This window comes from Ursus maritimus, unplaced genomic scaffold (genome assembly GCF_017311325.1).
Source record: "Ursus maritimus isolate PB19 unplaced genomic scaffold, ASM1731132v1 scaffold_20, whole genome shotgun sequence".
Classification (NCBI taxonomy): Eukaryota; Metazoa; Chordata; class Mammalia; order Carnivora; family Ursidae; genus Ursus; species Ursus maritimus.
The window spans coordinates 7,115,435-7,138,186 of NW_024424453.1; the positions used below are offsets into that span (position 1 = coordinate 7,115,435).

A 22,752-nucleotide genomic window follows, 5' to 3' on the forward strand; every position below is an offset into this window, starting at 1 on the left:
AAACAGAATGCTTCTTCTATGAAGGGCATTCTTTTACGTTATTTTGCTGAAAGATCAAAGAAGGCAGGTCCACTCTTAGCATCCTCATTTTATAGGTGAGGATGCCGAAGCGAAGCAGGTGAATGACTTAATGTTCTTATTCCATTTTCCCCGAGAATGTAGTCAGAAATGAAAACCTAACTTATATTACTAGCACTCATCATTTTGTATGAAATCAACGTTTCAATAAACACCAAGGTCTCATGTAAGTCCAAATTGTTATCATTAGTCAAGTGACATGAAAAGGATCGTTGTGTTTTATGGACTCATTATATTAGGATATTAAGAGGCTGGGATGCATCACCTAGCTTGAGTATGGTGATATATTTGATAGTGTTCTCTGAAGTCTTTCTCATTAAATTTGATTTGGCTTGTGTGGTAATATTGTAGTCTTCAATAGGAATGTAGGTAAATGAAGTTAATAATACATTAAAATGAATCATATTGGAAATCAGGAAGGAGGGGAATAGTCATTGAGTTCCTTCAGGGACTAAAGTTTAGTTAATTAAAAAAATAACTTGACTCTCCATCTCTGTGAAAAATTTAGCTATAAAATACAAATCAACTGTAACTTCTGTATTTGGGCTACTTGCCACAAAGGAACACTGGTGTTAAATATAATTAACGTAGATCACAATATTTTCACTAGTTATAGGTAAGGAACATCAGGTATACTGGAAAAAAATGCCTAGTCCAGGTTCCCTGGAGAATAACTGGTGGCCCAAATGACAACCCATATTCTTGCCTAGACCACTGAAATATACTTTTCAAAAGAGTGAGAATCCTTTTACTGTTTACAAGTTATGCAAAGAATGAAATACAAAATATTTCAAAAATTGTAATCTCTTTTTTAGTCACTAAAAATGTGTGTATCTGTATTAAAAATCACACAAATCTGAGTTTATGCTGGGTACTTTTACTGACAGCTAAAAAAGAAAGGAAAAGAAAAGAAAAAAAAGAGAGAAGAAAAGAAAAGAAAAGAAAAAAACCACTAGGACCTCCTTAGAATGTGAACTATGTTTTATGAGAACAAGTATTTTGTCATCGGTCTATTTTCCATGCCTTTTGCAACTGGAATCTTTGTATTTTTAAAGTTTTTTAACAGTAATTAGAGTTTTAGTAGTTTCACAAATATAACAAAGATGGCTTTAAACTGTCCTATATATTGGTAATCCTCTCCCAAAAACTTTTCAGGTTTATCTTGTATTGTAAGGCACAGTCTTCACAGAGACCAGATTAGAGAGACCAGACAACAGAACAAAATAGAAGGGAAATATTCATGTCAGCTGTTGAAAACTAGTTTTGTAAGGCAAGGCCTAGAAATCCTTATCTCTGGCATGTTTAGTATGGAATGCATAGTTGAGTTTCATTCAGCTACTAGAGAAAGGTATTCTACAATGACAGATTGCCTTATCAAAATTACAGTTAGCTGGCTTCCTCTGCAAGGAACAGCAGTTGGTTCAGTAAGACTGAAGTGAGAGCTCTTACCAGCTTTCTCAGAAATGATTTCCCCATCATGGGTATTTGTTTAACTGATGAGGTCTAGTATGAACATATGGTTTCTAGAAGAATGAGCTGGGATCTGCCAACATTTTTAAAAGGAACACTTAGTAAATGCTGATCTCTAAGCAATAAATCATCAATTTATTTAATTTTCAAGAAACGTTTTCAAAAAATACGTTTTTCCTGTAAGATTAACATGCTCATTCTGCTTAAGATTGTTTAGAGTGCTTTTCATTCTGCCTAAATTTTTACAATAAGGTGAAATGAAAGATTCAAAAATGGTTTCATCATACATGGAAGATGAAATCTCACATGGAGAGCATATAGTTTGATTCTTACATATGCATTATTAATTAAAATTATGTCCTTAAATGACGACTTGATATTTTTCCAATTTTACTCAAACACTACCGTGTACCATTTATTTTACCACTGATATTTTCAGGATTAACTTTATTAACAGTATGACATTTTCATGCGTTGTTAAATTTTACACTAGTTTTAGTGTTCACGATGTTTGATTAAGTTCAAATCAACAAATATTCAAGCCTACATGAGAATGAATGAAATATTACCTTTTCACATAATCAGCTAACTGCTTTTTAAGAGTAAAAAGTTAATATTGGGATTTAAAAACCTAAATTTCCAATGTTACTGTTAATTCAACCATATGTACGTTACTTAGGCCACAGGACTGCCCATTAGCCTTTCTTGTCGGAGAGCAATTAATCTCTTGAACCACTTTTCCTCAGCATCAGCTTTCTCAATAAATAACTGAAATAAGAAAAAGAACAAGGAAAAAATGTTATTGTTTGCCAATAACTTGGATTAGACCTTATGTAACATAAATTACCTTTACAGAATACATCTTCTAGCACGAGATTTGGATACTGTTTAACTTTTGGGGACTTCTCAACCAAAGAAAACCTATTTGGAATTAATAATGCTCAGAAAGTCTTGGAGTAAAAGGACTAATATCAACACTATTTGTTCACAATTTTACACCGTATTTTGTGAGGTTTATTTTCTAGACCCTTTCTCAGAGACACAGTGGAATGACACCAATTCAGAGCAGAGAGCACAATATGATGTCCATGACATGCTCTGTTCAATGAACCAAATTAGAGGCAGAATTAGATCTTTTGGGTCAGATTTAAACAACAAACAAACCAACCTCTTCTTTTGGCCTATTTTTGTTAAGCATAGAAAGAAGACTTCTGAAAGTCAGACAAGTGATTTGGACCATACCAGATTCAAATCTGTGTAACCGCTCTAAGGGACGGGGATCAGCTGCTTGTTTCTAGCAAATAGGAACGTACGAATCCATTTCCTCCAACAGTCTTGTCGTCAGCACAAGATGACAACAGTTTGAATTCACTTCAGTCAGCTAGATTTCAGCGGGCATTCTTCAGATCTAAGGAGCTTACGTTTGGATGGGCCAGAGAATTGTCATCTTGGTACTTGATGGCGGTGGGGATGCTGCTGGGCTCTATTTCTTTTTCCCCGCTGGGAGGACCAGCAGCTGCTGGTGCTGACGTCACAGCTGTGTGCTTCACCTCACCGGGCTCCACGGACTGAAACGTGTTATGTCAATATTTTATTAATTAGGTCACAATATGCAGTTAAAATTTTGCTTTAACAAAATTTCTTATTTTGAATAGTAATTGTTCATTTAGTCTCCTTTGAGATAATACTAATCATAAAAAGACTCTAGGTGACTGAATGAGAAACAATTCTTCTTAAAACAAGCAAACAAATACAAAAACATGGAGAAAGTGTTCATCATTTTTTTATGATCATATTTTTCTTCAGAAATTGGGACTTATGAGTCTACATTACAGAAAAACATATTTCATAAATCTAAATTCTATTAGTCAAAATAAGCAACAAATCTCCAGCATTCATTTGGTCTCTTTAGAGATGAAAAGCAAATTCAAAGGTTATTTTGTTTTTGCTTTTTAAATCACAGCCTCAGTGAGATATAATTCACATATCACAATTCACATAGCTTTTAGCATATCCACAGTTTCACGACCAACACCATAAGCAACTTCAGAATATTTTCATCCTCCTCCCACAAAACCCCGTACCCATTAGCAGTCACTGCTCCCCATTTCTCCCAGCCTCCCCACCCCTATGCGACTACTAATCTAGTTTCTGTCACTACGGATGTGTTTATTCTGGACACTTCATACAAAAGATCACACATTCTGTAGTTTTTTGTTGTCATTGGTTTGTTTTGTTTTCTGTGACTGGCTGCTTTCATTTAGCATGCTTTCAAGGTTCATCCATGAAAGGCTGAAGCATGCATCAGTACGTCATTCCATTTTATTGCCCCGGGATATTCCATCGCAGAACACTAGGTGCCAGGCCCTGGGCTCAGGGCTGCAGACACGAGGACTGATAAATCGTTGCTGCTGCCTGCAAGAAGCCAGCAGTGCTGTGCTCTCTTGGGTTAATTCCCATACCTCCCCCTCTGAGAAAGGAAAAGACCAGGGAAGTGGCTAATTAGCAGCAAGGCTGCAGGGATAACATTTTGCAATGGACTTGATGAGAAGCTGAAATTGAACGTTAAAATAAAAAAACCCAACATGACTGGGAGATTAATTCCACCACTCAGCCTTTTTTCTACACCTACTGGTTCTATACATGTAGTTTTTGAACCTCCATTTTCTTTTAATTTAGCTACTTCCGAGCATCCACTTCTCTGAATGAAGGGTGAAACAGATGCCACGGGGAAAAACATCTAGAAAATGAAATCTCCATGAATTAGTTGATCCTTTCTTAGAATGATTTATCTTAGAACTGGATATCCATCTATTTAGTATTTATTGAGTGCTACTAACTGCTAAGCACTGAGTACACAAGGGAGAGTAAAACAGGTATGTTCCCTGTACCAAATGGGGATTACATTTTGCTAATGGGACTGGCAGATTACTAACAAATAGATATCAAAATAAAGACATAATCACAAATTTTAACAAGGGACGTAGAGATACTTAAAGAGGTAACTGTTAAATTTGGCAGTTTTCTTCCTGTATTTGGAAGCCAATACTCCCCCAACCTCCACCCCTAGGTGTCAAACCTTTCTATGTCTCCAACATACCGGGTCTAGAAGGCCTACAGCCCTGTGTGATATTATACTGACCCTTTATAAAACCGAGGCTGTAGATCAGTAAAGCCCAACATTCTGCATAGGGAAAGGTGGGAAGTATGCTAATCTACTGAGGTCCAGACATCATTTTTTGGTAGTCTCTGCTTCCATGCAGAGAACAGAAGGGCATGTCATTCTGCCTGTCTTAGCCATGCTTTGACAGGGCTTAGCTAGGAGACCGGCAGTACTGAACTGCCTTGAAGAATGGTGGAGTGCTGTTATTCTAGCTCCCAAAGATGTGGATCGCACACATTCAGGTGGCAGAGATAACATTCTACTACAAAAGGGAAGGGATCTCATTTTGTTTTTACCTGCTGTACATTAACATTTTCTTTGAGAAGTGCTTATGTGCTTTTCAGGTAAAGTTTTTAAAGATTAGGATCAGAGCATGGAAGTTATTATTTAAATGGGTAATTAAAAAAATGTATGACAGGAATCATCAATTGCTTCTTGATTTAACTGAGGAAAACTGCTGGAGAAAGTTTGACTATAAAAAACCCACAACATGGCCACTATCAAGTATCTGGCTTCGAGTAGCACTGCCACCTGGTGGTTCCGTTTCTTGTTTTAAAATGTATTTCCAAGTAAGAGTAAGTTAGACCCTGCTGCTTAGGGTTATTTGCCCTCTTTCTGAAGATAGGTGGATATCTGCCAGCTACAACAATTTTTGGGTTGAATAACTGGCAATAAGCTTATCTGGGACAGCAGTTTGGAAATAAACTGCCTCTTGGTTCCTGAAGTTGATGATACGGCAGGAGCTATCAGATTATCTCCTCACTCAAGAGAGACGCGATTGCAGAGTTAACCTGTTAAATCGATATGTGTTGACGGAGACACAATGTCTAGCTTGTTATTGGTAATAGCCACTTTCTGGTAACAGCTCCTTAGCTTAATTAGTGGAATTCACACAGCTGAAGAAAGACTCTACCAACTGAAGGGGTTGTTAACACAGAGAAGCCTTTTCCAGAGATACAAACTTTATACCAATGTGTGTAGAACTGTCCAGAAGAGAAAGATGTTGAAACCTGGGTCATGAGTAATTTAGTCCTCAAGAGAGTTAGTCTTTGCTATGCATCAGGGATAGCCCCTATCTCCCCAGGATCTGGATGAAGTGGTCCTCAAGATAATTTACCTCCCTTTGCTAAGTAATCTCCTGATAAATAATTCAGCTTCTCAGGCATCCTGAATCACTACCTTCTATTGCAGACACAGACATTTTAGAAACTGGAAAGGGATATCATTTTCTAAACTAATAAATTGGACTTCCGTTTTATATTACAGCTGAGCGTAAATTTATTCACTGTTGGCCCATCACTCCTTTCTGATCATTTTGAAATGCAGTGACTAATAAAGTCCAGTGTTGGATGGCTAATACTTTAGACTGTTGTACGTTCACCAAGGTAAATGCTGCTGCTGCTTCTTCTTCTTCTTCTTCTTCTTTTTCTTTTTTTTTTTAGCATATTCCCCCATTAGTGAATTCATGCTTTCTTTATACTTAATAGGGAATGTGCACTGAGTTCACAATTATGAGAGACATTTGATGAGTAAAAACAAACACGGGCTCTGGAGTTTAATACATTTTGTGTGGGTGCTCTTTCTTGTCATTTATTAGCACTTTGACCATGGGTTATAAAATTTGCTGAGCCTCAGCTTGCTTAGTTTTAAATAAAGGTTACCGGGATTTCAGATAACTTATATATGCTAAATGTCTAGTATTAACGGTAGCCATTATTAGTTTAGTCACTTTAAGTTATTCAAACGTAAAAAACAAAGTGGGGTTATGTTACAACATTGTTTTACATCATTTGCTTAGTGCTTTAATGTTTCCAAATGCTGTGTTGACACAAATTGGCCCCAAGCTGATGTCTGTACGCTAAACCAGTAAGCTACTATGTAAAGCTGTGAAGTAGTGTTTTAACTATTTGCTTAGGAATACAATAGGTCACCAAGCCTCCAATGAGAATTTTAGGGTCTATCAACCATAAAAAATTACATAAAACAATCTGTGACCCAGCCAGAATGAGAATCTTTGCATCTCCAATTCCTTTTCAGAAAGCCACAGCCAAACGCAGCCTTCGGCATTCGGGAAGGGGAAGAGGTGGAGCAGAAGCAGAGAGAGGAAGAACAGCAACCGCTTTCCTTCCTGAGTGTCAGGCACTTGGCCAACTGTTTTATGTGAAGTTATCTTGCTCATCCTTATACAAACTTCTGCCAGGGGTATTACCTCCCTTTTAAGATAAAGTGAGCCATGCGGTTATCATGTGGCTTAAGGACACACAGCCAGTAAGTGACAGAATCAGCCCTGATCCTGTATCTGTCTGACCCTGTATCTCATGCTTTCGACCAATGCTTCCCAACTGCTAAACCTAAGATTTATTGTTATTTGGCTTTAATTTTAGAGGAAAGAAAAATGTTGGTAAAATATTTTAATTAAATACATTTTTAAGTGGCTCAGCTCAGAGTGCTGGATTAGTATTTCTAGGTTGCTTTTGCTTCTCCATCATGCTTATCCAATCTAGAACTAGCCAGCTCAAGGCTTTCCAGAATTGATTTTATTTCTTTGTGTGAATTACTGTTAAGGGCCACCTCTTTTAAAAGACAGCTGAAACAGTAGATGGGTTTCTCTTACTCAGATTCATGAGCGTTCCTTATGAAATTGAGAGGTCCCTATTTCATCTTTAAAAAAAAAAAGAAAGATTTATTTATTTTAGAAAGAGTGAGAGCACGTGTGAGGGGGGAGGGGCGGAGGGAAAGGGACAGGGAAGCTCAAGCAGACTCCCCGATGTGGGGCTTGATCTCATGACCCTGAGATCATGACCTGAACTGAAATCAAGAGTCAGATGCTTAAGTGATCAAGCCACCCCAAGTGCCCCTAGAGGCCCCTATTTCATCTTAATCCTCTCTACCCCTTATGGTGGTATCTGAATTAGAAGTGCGAGAAGCTATACTGAAGGTGAGAGAAAGTTCCAACTCAGCACTGAAAACTAAAACAACAGAAACTAATTATTAAAAGAATTAATAATGATGGTCCCTTTGATCAGCGATATAGTTGAAATTCCTTTATACTGGTTCCATGGAAAGCCATTTAACTATACAGGGTTTTGTTAGAGATTTAGGAAGAAGACTTCTTCTCTTGGATTTAGTCAGCTTAAAATTAATAACCTTCAGATGTTAAGGGAAATAATCTTTTAAAAACTTTTCTAGGGGATACAATGAGGTGAAAACATTACTAATTCTGGAACTGAAATATACAGGTATTATTACATTTATACCTTTCAAAAGACTTTAAAGGTAAAACCAGATCTAAAGATTTTCTGTGTTTCCCAGCAAGAGGTCTGCCTTACTGGTGAGCATGGAAACTTGCGGAATATTAAAAAATGTAAATGGGCTAAGGTGGTGACACTTAAGAGAGACGGAGCACCTACAGTAGAAGTTTTTAAGCACTACGCTTAGTTTACAGAATGTACTTAGATATAGAATAATTTAGGTGCTAGAGTATGTTATTTAAAAATAAGCACTTATTGGATCAAGAGCCATGTTAGATATTTGATACTCATTATATTTACTCCTCAAGAACTCCATTTTTGCAGTTCTATTTTACGAATTTGGAAATTGAGGGCTGAAGAGGTTGAGAAGCTTGCTAAAGACCATAAATCATGGCAGGAAGTGTGAGAGTTAAGATTCAAACTCAGATCTCCTTGAATCCAAAGCCCCATCCTCTTTCCTCTGTATCAGGTACGCTTCTGATCAATTTCCTTGCTCGCTGCTGGTTTTGCTAGTTATTGGAAGAGCTGCCAGTACCTTGGAGGAAAAAAATGGACTTAAAAATAAGTTTATTATTATTTTAAATAATTAAAAAATATTTTATTTATTTATTTGAGAGCGAGAGAGTGTGAGAGAGATCTCCGGCAAGGGGGAGGGGAAGAGGGAGAAGACAACTCCCTGCTGAGCAGGGAGACTGATGCGGGACTTGATCCTGGACCCTCGGATCATGACCTGAGCTGACAGCAGCCGCTTAACCGACTGAGCCACCCAGGCGCCCAAAAATAAGTTTATTATTAATAATTAGTATCAAAAGGGGAAAAGTTGTTTAGAGGAAAACCTGGTGTATTAACTAGAGAGGAATACATATGTCCACAGAAAGAAAATGCTAGTTTATCTTAAGTGAGTCCAGTAAGTCAGGGTGAACCTCAGAAAACAAATATTAGGAAAGTAAATTTAAAAATAAATTACAATTCTTTCAGGACATATGAATGACCTTTTAATATGTAAGATATTCAAGAATAAGATACTAAATAAAATGAGCAACTATACTTATGGATGTTCATTTTACAGTTCCACCATTTTTTGGAGTTGTTGTGTGGCAAACTACAAAAAGTTCAAAGGAAATCAGCAAACAAAGGCAGGGACCACGGGTTAACAGGGCTGGCTGGTGCCGTGCACCCAGCACGCAGCACATGTTCAAGTCACCTCTCTGGGGAGATTTTAAAAAGTATACGGTAACTGAAAAGCTGTGCATGTCACTAGCATCAAGAGAAATGCTACTAGGAAAACAAAAGGTCAATTTTCGCCTGACTACCTATCAGGTCAGAATGTGAAAAAGGACTTGGTGTTAACCAGGGTGTGAGAGGCAGACATCTCCTTGTACTTGTGGGCAGAGTCTGGATTGGTACAATGTATGTGGAGGATGACCATGAGAACATGTGTGAAAATAAATAATATTAACCCTAAGCAAATAACTCCATCTTGAAAAATTGATCTTAAGGAGATAATAATGGATATGTACAAGCATATATGTAATACCTTCAAGCTTACAACAACTTGAATATCTAGTATCAGAGAAAAAATAAATGAATTATGATAAATTTATGATAACTTTATCAGCAGGATACTGTACAGTCATTAATATATTTACAGATGTAGAATATTTTTGAATAAGTGGTAACAATACCATGTCTTTATTACATGTATGTTATTAAAGAATACATGCGCCTCACAGTAGTATACCTTTTCTGACTAAAGGAACACATTCCTAAAGCTGGCCCTGATAATAATTGAAAGAATACACGCAATATTCAACAGAAATAAAATGCCAATCAAAACTCCTTTTACTGGAGTTGAAGAAGTGATAGCCATCTGGGCAAAGAGTGTAGACACATTACTATTTGGGTAATAATCTGATTGTTAAAGCTCTTTTCTAACTTTCCTCTAGCAGTGTCAATTCAAAAAGTAGATGTAGACACTTGAAAAGAAAACTGTATGTTGATGAAATGCATATTACTACTTTAGAACTGTTGGCATTTTACTTTGTCTTCTCAGTGAGTTTTAAAATAAAAATGGCATCAGACATATTTTTACAAGTTAAACTTGAACTGCTTCTCACTGATTCATTCTCTCTCTCTCAATAACACACTGACACTCGCTCACCCTACTTCATCTCTCTGTTAGAAGGAAGCACTTACATTTAAGTAAAATCCATTAATAAAGCATCTCTTCAGTGGGCATCTAAAGGCTTATTCATAATGTCTGGATGAAAACTTACCTTTTTGACTTCTTTACTTGATCTGAATGTCTGCTGAACAAAAGAATCACTTTCAATGGCTTCAATTTCTTTTACTCTTTTTACTTGTTCAACCAGGGTGGCTTGGTCTAAAAAAAAAAAAAAAGGTACAATGTCAGTGTATTTTGGTGTGTAAGCTTGTTAACAACACTATTCTAAGCAAGGTTCTTTCTTTCTATGAAGTAATTTTATGACTTCTGGAATTTAACTGGATGAAAAGATGTTACAGTTAAGCTCTAACAAAAAACTATTTTCCCCTTGAGAACCACAAATATAACCTTCCTACACACCAAGGCTCTCACCTAAAACCTAATGAAACATTGCTGAGAAGGCACTGCTATCATGATCCAAGCTAATCTGGGCTAATCTTGTGGGAGGGCTTTAAAAATTAAAAAAAAACAACTTATTATGGAAATACATATAAAAGGAATTAACAGCACAATGATTCCATCTGCACCCATCACCCAGCTCCTATAGCCATGAACTCTCTGTTACTTCTTATTTATTGATCCTCACTTCATTTTCTTGGGTAGACCTGGAGTACTCAAAAGTAACTCCCAGACATCGTGCCATATTACCCCAAATATTTAGTAGGCATTTCAGATAAGGACTTAAAAAAACCAAAAGTAATATAACTACAATACCATCTTCATATCCAATAATATTATCAATAATGCCTTAATATCATCTTATACAGTCCATGTTTAATTTTCACTGTCCAAAAAAAATGTCTTTTTACAGGTAGTTTGTTTGAAACAGGATCCAAACAAGGTCCACACATTAGACTTGGTTGATAAGTCCCTTATATCCCTTTTAGTCACTGACAGCCTTCAGGCCCTCCCTTTCATTGCCATTTATTTATTGCAGAGAATGGATCGTTTACACTTGAAAATTTTCTACATTCTAGATCTGGCTGATTTTATCCTCACGATGTCATTTAACATGCTTCTCTATTCTTCATATTTTGTGTAAACCAATAGTTAGATCTAGAGGCTGGATATGATTCTGGTTCAATTTCTTTTGGTCAAGGATACATCATAGGTGATGCTGTGTAATTCCCATTACACCGTATCGGGATGTGCTTCTCCCAATTTTAAAGGCGTTAAGATTGATCAGTGGGTCCAAGGTGATGTCAGCCTGGCCCTATTATAAATTTCTTCATCAACTTTTCACTTAATGTTTTTGGCAGACATTAATGTTTGTTGATTAGATCCATTACTTCATGAAATGTTGCAAAATGGTGATTTCCTAATTCTATTATTCTCCCTGCATTTATTAGCAGGATCCTCTGTAAAGAAGAACTTCCCTTACTGACTGTAAAGTATAGTCTGTACAGGAAAGGCAGAATAAATGTTTAATTTTTCCCTTTATTTATCAATTTTGATCCATAGATGAGCATTATGAATTCCTGAATATTTATACACTTAACGTATTTTACTCTGTGTAATCATTTTCATATTTTGTTGCTCAAATTATTCTACCTTTGGGTAGTGGGGACATCCTGAAGTTGGCCCTGCATCCTTTTGATATGATCCCTCATAGTTAAGGTGTAACAAGATGTTCCAGGCTCATTTTGTACAGTTCCTGCCCGAGACCTGAACTTAGCCATTTCTCCAAAGGGCTCAGACTGCTTTTAGTGGGGAATGATATTTAAAGACAGTAACTTGGGCACCAGGGGTGTTCACTGTTTGTGGTTTGTCACTGCGTCTCAGCTTTTTCAGTGGGCGGGATGGGAAATGCATATTTTAAGAAAAAAAAAGTAATATGAGTTCATGCTGATACTATCAATCAAATTAAAGACAAGGGCTTTTAAAGTCTCTGATTTTATATTTGTGTATTTTTTCTCTCATTTAAAAAATCTTAAGTCTTAATGATATGATCAAAAGTACTTAGTTGTTTCTCTTAATACTAAAGTTAAGTATGTATTAGTTTCAAAATAAAAAGACAAATATCACTATAAACAAGATGAATTGTCAAAACAGTATACTCTAAAGTTACCTGAGTTAATTCTCCATGTGATTATGCTACCAACTAGATTTATAGCTAGGTTCAATTCGTTTCAGTTTATTTTTGATTTAGGTCTTGCTTTTTCTTTTATTGTCTTTGTGATCAACACATTTAAAAAAATATTTATTTATTTGTCTGAGAGAAAGAAAGCGAGTGAGCACAAGCAGGGGGAGCGGCAGGCAGAGGGAGAAGCAGGCTCCCCGCTGAGGAAGGAGCCTGATGCAGGACTCCATACCAGGACCCTAGGATCATGACCCGAGCTGAAGGCAGACACTTCACCGACTGCGCACCCAGGCCTCCTTAATAGTAATATTTTTTATTTGAGTATAGTTGACACATAACGTTACATTAGTTTCAGGCATACTGTTGTTCATAGTAATCCAAGAACTATGTTTATGCTGTGCTCACCACAGGTGTAGCTACTATCATAATAAAACGCTATAATGATACCACTGACTATATTCCCTATACTATACCTTTTGCTCCCAGGACTTATTCATTCCATTACTGGAAGCCTGTACCTCTCACTCCCCTTCACCCATTTTGCCCATCTCCCAACCCCTCTCCCCTCTGGCAACTGGCATCTCTGTATTTGTAGATATGATTCTGCTTTTTGTTTTGTTTCTTTAGATTCCACATATAAGTGAAATCATCTGGCGTCTTCCTTTTCTGTCTGACTTATTTCACTTAGCATAATAGCCTCTAGGCCCATCCATGTTGTTGCAAATGGCAAGATCTCATCCTTTTTTATGGCTGTGTTATTCCTGTGTTATTCCTGTGTGTGTGTGTGTGTGTGTGTGTGTGTGTGTACACACTGCATCTTCTTTGCCCATTCACCCATCGATGGACACTGAGGTGCTTCCTTATCTTGGCTATTGTAAATAATGCTGCAATAGACATACGGGTACATATCTTTTTGAATTTATGTTTTCGTTTTCCTTTGGTAAATACCTAGTAATGGAATTGTGGCGTTACTGGACCATGTGGTATTTCTATTTTTAACTTTGTGAGGAACCTCCATTCTGTTTCTACAGTGGCTGCACCAATTTTTCTTCCCACCACCAGTGCACAAGGGTTCATTTTTCTCCATGTTCTTGACAACACTTGTTATTTCTTGTCTTTAATATTTATTTTTTAGTTGCATAAAACACGTGATTCCAAAGCCAAAACGTAAAACATCATTCAGAGAAGTCTAGGTTTCCTTTCCTCATTCTCTCAGTTCTTGCCCCAATCTATAGGTAACCATTTTTATTAGGTTTTGGTTTTTATCTTTGTTTCTTTCTGAAAAAGTAACTATAATCTCTTCTTTCTTAAACAAAATTAACATACTACATATTATGTCTTCAGTAACACTCCACCCCAGTATAGAGACTTCCCCATTCTATTTTACAGCTATATAGTTAACTGTTTTATGGTTTTATGAGTTTTTTCCCACCAGTGCTCTATTGGTGGTCATTTGAGTTGTTTTCAGTCTTTTGCTTTTCCAATTAGTGCTTTAAGAAATGCACTGTTTCATATTTTTGTTTGTTTGTTTTTTTTGGTTTTTATCTTTCCTTTGTTTCTTTCTGAAAAAGTAACTATAATCTCTTCTTTCTTAAACAAAATTAACATACTACATATTATGTCTTCAGTAACACTCCACCCCAGTATAGAGACTTCCCCATTCTATTTTACAGCTATATAGTTAACTGTTTTATGGTTTTATGAGTTTTTTCCCACCAGTGCTCTATTGGTGGTCATTTGAGTTGTTTTCAGTCTTTTGCTTTTCCAATTAGTGCTTTAAGAAATGCACTGTTTCATATTTTTGTTTGTTTGTTTTTTTTTTTCACATGCCGGGCTGGGCAGGAGAAATGCAACATTATGGTTCACACACTCACTGTTTAAACTCTTGCTCTAAGCTGGTATGAACACATAGCTGGATTAGGAGCCACCATATATTCAACAAAGGCATCTAAACATTTTTGGGATTTTAGACTTCGTAGACAATAACTAGATTTACATTCTGAGAAACAACCATAAAAAGTGATTTGACAATAAGATAGTTGTTTAAATAAGAGTAATTTTTATATCCCAGCAGATCTAAGCTTAAAAGACTAAGTGTTATAAAGAGTATGAAAAGAAATTTGGTTTAATATTTCAATAAAAATTAACAACTTATGAAAAATCTTTGTTCTAACTTTTGGCCAATTGCAAATTATAATCACATAGTACTATGCAACCTCCAGTTTATTTAAGGGAAAGATAGTCTTCTGGCGATGTGTCCCTGACAGCTCTAACTAGTCCTTTCTCGTGTGAAAAATAATGCATGGAATGTCTGGAAGTAATAGCTGCCAGGGCCAACACTCCCAACTTAGGAAGAATATAGTTTACAACACAGAAGCAAGTACTGTCAGAGTGTCATGGATGAGCAAATACTTCACATGCTTTAGAATAAAAGCTCCTGTGGATTTTAATTATGCAATGTATTAATTGAGCATATAAAATGAGGAGATTCTTTGCCCAGCTAATTTATTAATGTGAATATATTTATACCAGTGGATGATATTTTTATTACTTACGTGTATAATAGTGTTAATATGGCAGAAAAAAGTCATAATGGATACCATTCCGTGTGATCCAACTTTAATTTGCCAATGTGAACATACATTTGTTTGTACAGGTTTCAGTCTATTATTTCACCATCATTAATTCCCAACCAAAAGACAGTATTTCAGACTTCAGGATGATGTCTCATATGTATCAACTATTTGAAACCTTGGGTTTTTTTCCTAACATATTCTCTCATTTGGATTTACAAAGCACATCATTAGTATTAGAAGTCAGAGGTGAGTTCACAAATAGTACTCGATGTCTAAAGCTTATAGTGTTTGCAGCTTCAAATACAGACATACAACCAGCTCCTAATACAAATAAAAGTATTATCATAGAAGCTGGCCCAGAGGCCAGTATGTTTAACAAAATAGCCTTGGAGAAATTATAAAGGAAGGAAGGAAAAAGATTAGAGAAAATCAGAACGTTATCTTTGTGTTTCTTTAAAGATCACTTCAGGACGACACAAAGTGACAGCGCAGATAAGAGAAGCCAGTTTGCCTGACTTACAATATGAAAACAAACCAACACAGCTTTTGCTTTTTGTGGGAACCATTTTACCAGTGATATTTAAAGAGTGTGATATTTAAATTAAGGAGTAAGAGAGAGAGATTTAAATTAAAACTTGAAAAATTCACGGGAGATTTACATTTCTAGTCTTATAAATAGTTCAGCTTCATGCTGTTTGAAAACAGGCATAAAGCATGTTTTAAATGGCTTCATAGTCAAAATTCAAATATCAGTGCCCCCAAATATAGGTCTTGAATATAATCCTGTCATTTTGGGAAGCAGAATAAAACACATCAGTAAGATAGAGTAAATTGTTTTAAATTCAGGTTCTTAAGTTTTACAGACCAATTTGTCATTGAAAAATTCTTTACCAATTTTAAGAATAGGAAAAATGTGAATGAAAACTACTCATCATTTATATGCTTGGCATGAATGCCTAGCATACAAAGTATCTTGTATTCACCAGCCGTGAGGTAAAAAATAAAGACACGGAATAACGTTACTGGGAGAATCAAAATTATAGGATGTTTTTAAACATTAACATGGTAAACACAAAGAAAAGAGATCTATTAGCATTTCATCCAGTCTGATAAACACATTATTGGTAAATAAAATGACTTTCATAGGTAGTTTGTAAAATTTCAGTAGAAGGGATACATATTTCATAGTAAAAATAAAAATTACTGGAGTCAGAAAGCGAAGCCACTACAGGCTAAAAAAATCCAGACTAACTCACCACATGGAAAATAATTTTGTTCCTTTTGTGATAAAAATTAAAATCATATATTTCATTCGATACTGTTGCTGTTATACAAATTAGGCTCACCAATCACTTCAAGTTATATTTGAGAATTTTACATGACACAACTTTTACAGAATTTTTTAAAAAAAATTATCCAATGGTACACAAATTTAAGATTAATAAGTAAAGATGATAAGGTCCAATATAAACCTTTTATTTGAAAAGGCAAAATTTTAATCTAGATACCATTTGTAGATTACACAAACCACTCTCTCTAAACTGGCAGCAATGCGAGGCTCAGAACAGCAGATGGCGCTATTACCCAAGATGTAATCATGGGATAACTGCCAACATGAGTTTATGGAGGGTATCTTACACATGAAAATCTCATCTTCAACTGACTCCTTCTGAATATTAATATTTTATGAATTTCCCCAAAGTTAAAATGCATTTTATGTTACAAAGAGTTTGGGTCAGTTGGCCTCATAGTTATTGAGGTACTCATGCTATTCTTCCAGTAAAAAAAAAATATTTATACACGAATAGTACTACTATAAATACATGAATAATACAAAAGAATATCTTATTTTCAGTTTAAATTGACTTAAATTTTAGTCAAGAATGGAAACATCCATGAATTCCTCTTTATGGTAAAATATCGATACTGAAAGCAAAACAGTCTTTGAAATGTAAAGCATTTTCAAGTGCTGTTATAAGAACAAAAACAAACAAACAACAGATTCTGGCCAATAAACAAACAAACAAACATAGTTATTCAGTAAACTCTAAACAAAACCTACTTGGAAAAAGCCACAAAGCTTGCTTGAAATTCTAAAGTTATAACAATTTATCATGAACACACATTTTAACGAAACACAGCCATTGCTTTCCCTTCAAAACAGTACATTTTAAATAATAAGTTTCTTTCATAAAACATACAAAGCGCATATTAGAAATTCACCTAACCTCAACATTTTAAGGGTGTTCATAAGACCCAGATTCCTGGGCACAAATTCCTAGAACTGATATCCACAAATAACTTGAAAGATGAGAAAACTTCGCAAGTAGAAGGTGGCTGGTCTATTGGTCTTCTGGAAGCCGTTAATACAGAACCAGGTTATGTATGTCAATGAGTCTCCCGAAGGCTTCTAATAACAACCCTCCTTGGATAAGGTCCAAGACAGACTAATCTTATATTAAACTGCTTTCTGTCAAATTAAGTAATAGGAATAACTTTAATATGACTGTACCAGTGAAGAGTTTCTGAGAAACATTTTAATAAGTGCAAGTGAACTGCGTATCAAGGTTGGCTTTATTAAAAACAAACTACGCACAGAATACCTCACTTAGCTCCTCTCACCTAAAATGCTCTCACCTTTTCTCAATCTTCCCTATCACCTTCTCTTCCCACCGGTGAGAAAAGGCCTCTTCCATAATTCATTTGGCTCTTAGCATATGTTGCCTTGCACGGATATTAATCTCTTCATTAGTGAAAGCTCCGTTTCCCCAGCTAGAGGGGACATAACTTTTTGTGTCAACTCCAGGACTTAGTGTAGTATGCTTTATTATTTAGTAAGCAGTCCATAAACGTTCATTGAAAAACTAAAAATGAAAGGGCATTAAAGTAACCATTAAAAAAATAAAACTACTTGGGGGGGAATGTCAAATTATAAGAAGTTGTTGTAACTTAAAAAATCGAGGGTCTTTAAATGGTTAGTTTTAACAGCTCTGGGTTCAGACTATCTGGATTAAGCCCTGTCTCTGCTATTTACTAGTTGTGTGACCTTGGGCAAGTGGTTCAAGTCGTAATGGTTTCAGGGTTCTTCTCGGTGGCATGGGAATAAACACAGAACAGCTGAGGTTGACTCTCTCCTTCCCTCCCTTCCTTTCTCTCCCCTTTCCTCCTTTCAAATATCTGAGCACATTCGATGCACCAGGCATTGTTCAGCACACAAGGGTTTAGAAACAAGAGTTTCTTTCCTCATGGAGCTGATACTGGGAGAGACAAATAATAAACACGTAAATAAACGATATAATATCAAGAAAAACAGAGCAGGGTAGAGGCTAGAAAGGAGAAGGGAGCTATTTCAGATGGGATGCTCAGGGAAATCCTCTCTGACACGGTGAATCCAGCAGAGAAGAATCACGTGAAGGATCGAGCCAAGAAAACGTAGGAGAGGGTCTGTGTGCTAGCACAGGGTAAGGAAACAGAAGCACTTCATAAATGACAGACTAGTGATAGTACTCGAGTGCTAATTCAGTCATAGTAGTAAAGACATGGAAGTTGCCTAAAAAGTTTACATATACACTTCTCAATTTCTGGTCATACGGTTTCAGGCTGGCAACCTTTTTGAGTTCAGCCAGGTAATAGTGGCTTTAGCTCACACTTTTTGGGGCATCGCCTGTGGTGTGGCAGGGCGGTGGGAAAGACTGGAAGAGAGGACAGGCCTGTGCACATCGCCGAGAAGGCACGGAAGGCCCAGCTGAGTTTTATCACCCGCCAAGACACTGGAGTCCACCCTGACGCACTGAATGCTGCAGGCTGAATGGGGAACAGTGCTTCACGGACACATGGCCTCCCAGCCTCCAGCGACTCAGGCGATGGGAGGCCCTGTGGCTTCCTAACGGTGTCCAGTAACACAGACTCCCCAAAATAGTAGTTGCGTGGTAGAAATTGGGTTATAAAGCAAACGTATTTTACTTTAGTGTCTGTAAGTCCACAGACACTTTGCTTTGATCACCAGTATCCTGGAACGCCTTTCCAGTGAGGAAGGTCACAAAGGCTAATTTTTCATTTAAATGGTTGTTGAAAAGGCCAGATGAGCGGCTCTGGTGGAAGGAGTAGTAATCCCAGCAGTAACAGAAGCTTACATTTATGGCACTCTGCGCTAAGAACTTCACATGGATTACCTCAGTTAACCCTCATAACCATGACGGATAGTACTATTATTATTCTCATTGTACAGATGAGAAGCTAAGGCGAAGTAACTTGGTCAGGGTCACATAACTAGTTGGCTGTAGAAATGGGGGATCCAGTCATTGTGATCTAGTCATTATTTCCTCATCTAATAAGTTCTTTACCCACACCTGCCAAACAACAGATTATTTTTTCCCTCTTTGCCATCCATTTACTAGGAATAATAAATGTTCTTGGTATTGTTCTTATTCTGCATTTTAATGCTTATTCATTCAATACAATGTATTGTAGAGCTTTATTCGTAGAGAAGATGCCATAAATATTATCTTGGTCTTCTGGCATTATCTTGAGCTAAGTTACAAATGATATTTTTAGAAGCTTACACATTTGAAAAAGTTTTGAAAGAATTATGTATGTCACATAGGCTGGTGATGGGTGGTGGGGAGGACACGTATTGCATGGTGCACTGGGTGTTATACGCAACTAATGAATCATCGAACTTTACATCAAAAACCAGGGATGTACTGTATGGTGACTAACATAATATAATAAAAAAAATATTAAAAAAAAGAATTATGTATGTCACATCCCCAAAACTTTTACTAATGTATTAAAAAATAAGTTTTTAGAGAACCTGCATTCTTTCCTTTAAGCCTGAAAACCACCTGAGCAGTAAATAACCACTTCAGAGCTGTTCTTTATTTATCATGTAGCAATTATTATTGCAAAGAACTAGAATGGCTTCTGTAAATTTGGCGAAACCAGTAACCACTATGAAATCTACTACACAGACTATTGCTTTATGCTTGTTTCAAGTGTAACACACTTGGGTAGTCAAATCTACTTTAATAGAATGGTAAGAAAGAATAACTCCAACAAAGCTAAAGCTTCTGGAAGCTTTCTTATTTGAATAGGACTGAAGAAAGGAATATAATTCGAGGTATACCAGATTAACAGGGCAGAATACAGAACCTGAATATGCTGTTTGCTGTCCATTTTAATTCTAGAATTCTTATTGACTCTAATTAAAATTCTGTAGATGGAAGAGTTGTATGTTTCTAAGGAGCTTGCAGTGAACGCTGTCTGCCAGCCATCTCCAAACACCCCATAACCACACACAACTTGCCTGTCAGGAGAGCTAATGCAGACATCGCAGGGCACACCACATTTGTCACTGTGGCTAATATCAGAGATACGCAGCTCTTTTTTCTTAGCACACAAAAGCAAGATATGTAATTCAATGCTCAATTTACCCTTGTCTCGCAGGAGATTTTTCCCCGCTAATTGATAGAAATTAAGCCATTAATCAAGCCACTAGCCATCATTCAAACCAGAGAAGATGAATACAAACTTTCATCATAACCACCTTCCCCATTTTAGTGTTCATTAGCATTAATTTTTAATGAAATTATGCTATTCTTTTACGCTGAGCTCATAAATTACTGCTCTTTTGTTGCTGGCTGGCCTTGTAAAATCCAAACTAATGCTTTGTGCTCTGATCTTAAAGGCAATTACTAGGTTCTTCTATCTTTTATATCTTTGCATCCCCAATAACCTTTATATATAACGAACACCCATGACTGGCTATGCCTGTTTGTTTTTTTAATGCCTCTATATAAATCTTTGTGAACATATAAACGTAGTCAGATGTATCTACAATAAACATATATATGTATATGCACACACCACATACATTATAAAATATAGATGTTAATATAAAAATAAGATCTCACAAATTCATATGGTAGTTCAGGTTCAAATATAATAATACATAATTAAAATGTAATGTATCATTGTATTAAAGTTATAATTTTGTAACAAATGAGAGAAAGAAAATAGGAATATTAACAGCAACTGACTATTATACGCACATGTAAGGGTCAAACAACTACTAAAAAAAGAAAGAATAACTATGGCATATCAAAATCCCTTAGTTCTTTACCTAGGGTTAATGTTTTATATTTAAATACTTATTTAAAAAAATTGTGTTAAACCTAGAAATGAATGAGATGACAATGAAGAGTACTGGATGATCAAAAGAACCATTTATCCAAGAGTATGTTTACAAGTGCATATAAGAACTCCACAGTCTTACATTTTGCAAAGCAGATGCATGGGTATATATGAGGACGATACTAGTAAAAAGACAGCTTTTCCAGAAACATATACTGAACCCAGAGGCAGCAATCCACTCCTTCCTCCAACCCAGAGAAAGTCAAAAGTCGTACTCCCCTTATAGCCCCCCAAAAAGCACTGGTTATGCTCACTCCTAGGTGCAGAGGAGATAAAAAAAAAAAAAAAAAACAACCCAACAAAACCCCTGCAACTCTCTTCTATCAACCCAGTAACGCCTTTGCCTTTGTTTGCAAGTTGTTATGTTCTTGCCGCCCACTAGCTAGAGAAAGGGTGCATAAGTGGCATTAAGATTAATGAAATAAAACTTATGGAGGGAAAAAAAAAAATGGGAAAACATCGGAAGCACTGGGTTGGTGGCAGCCCAGTTACCTTTCGAAGCTGCGCAGCGGCTGCCTACCCCTAGCACCAGGGGACTGGGGTAGGGAGTAGAGAGTACACTCAGGAATCTTCTACCCAAAAAGGGATTCTTATGTTAATGTATCATCAGCATAAAGATATCTTCTGTCCCCCCCCCCCCCAACGGCTAGTTCCTTATTAGATTTCTTAACAGAAAGTTATACATGGACTAGAAGGGTGGGGCTTAATTCTGCAAGGACTTGGATTCTTTCCATCATGGGACTTGCTCGGCCAGGATAAGCGGACAGCCTAAACTCAAGTCTTTTGTGATCTGTTCCTTTACACCAGAAGCAAACAGGTAACTAACATATTGTATTTGGACATTAAAGTTGTCAATACAAAGTTGTGAGTTCAAAGACCTCTTCTTATAAGCATTTTGTCTTAGGGTTCATAAGCTTATAGGAAATAGTCCATGGCTCCACATGCCTTAATTTCCTTAACATATTAAAAAAATGCTGGGGTTCAAAAACAAATTGAAATTAATTCAGCCAGTATGTATTTAGGACCTATATCTGCCCGGTGCTGGAGACTTCTGGTTGAAATGACATCTTTTTTGATTCTGAAACAGATACAATTTTTGGTAATAAATAATATCTCCATTTTTCAAATACACCATTTGATACTCTCAAAGTTTAAGAGGCACTAAAAGAGGCAGAGTTGGAGTACGAAACCATGTCTTTGTATTTCAGATTCTGTATGGTTCTCACTGAACCAGGTGCCTCCGTAGCTTTTGAAGCTGATAACCTTACATAATGAAGAGTTATGATTCTTTATGCTTCTTTTACATGCTTATCAAATTTATATGCAATTTTGATCTTTTTAAAAAGATTTCATCTACTTATTTTAGAGAGAGAGAGCAGGGGGAAGGGCAGAGGGAGAGGAGAAGAATCTCAAGCAGACTCCGTGCTGAGCACAGAGCCTGGCATGGGGCTCAATTCCATGACCCTGAGATCATGACCTGAGCCAAAATCAAGAGTCAGATGTTTAACCAACTGAGCCACCCAAGTGCCCCTCAATTTTGATCTTTTAAAGAGATGGGGTAGGGAGAATGGTAGTGAACAGTAGAAGATATTAATTTCTTTTTCTTAAAAGCAGAGTATTTTGCTATATTAATGAAGTGCAGCATATAAAATCATTGCACTTAAAGAAACCCAGTATGGGTTAGTCTGCATTTTCTAGAATTTCATACAAATGGTACA

General features: G+C 36.4%; 1 protein-coding gene across 1 annotated transcript in view; it reads right to left on the bottom strand.

The window, feature by feature from the left end:
- Positions 1–1,662: 1,662 nt before the first annotated feature.
- The window catches only part of RSRC1 (arginine and serine rich coiled-coil 1), a gene marked incomplete in the record, with an annotated part of 403,667 nt that continues 382,577 nt past the window's right edge, over positions 1,663–22,752 (bottom strand). The window contains 3 exon segments of the mRNA XM_008706739.2: positions 1,663–2,316; positions 2,970–3,116; positions 10,239–10,345. Of these exon segments, the coding sequence (XP_008704961.2) occupies positions 2,224–2,316; positions 2,970–3,116; positions 10,239–10,345 (347 nt within the window).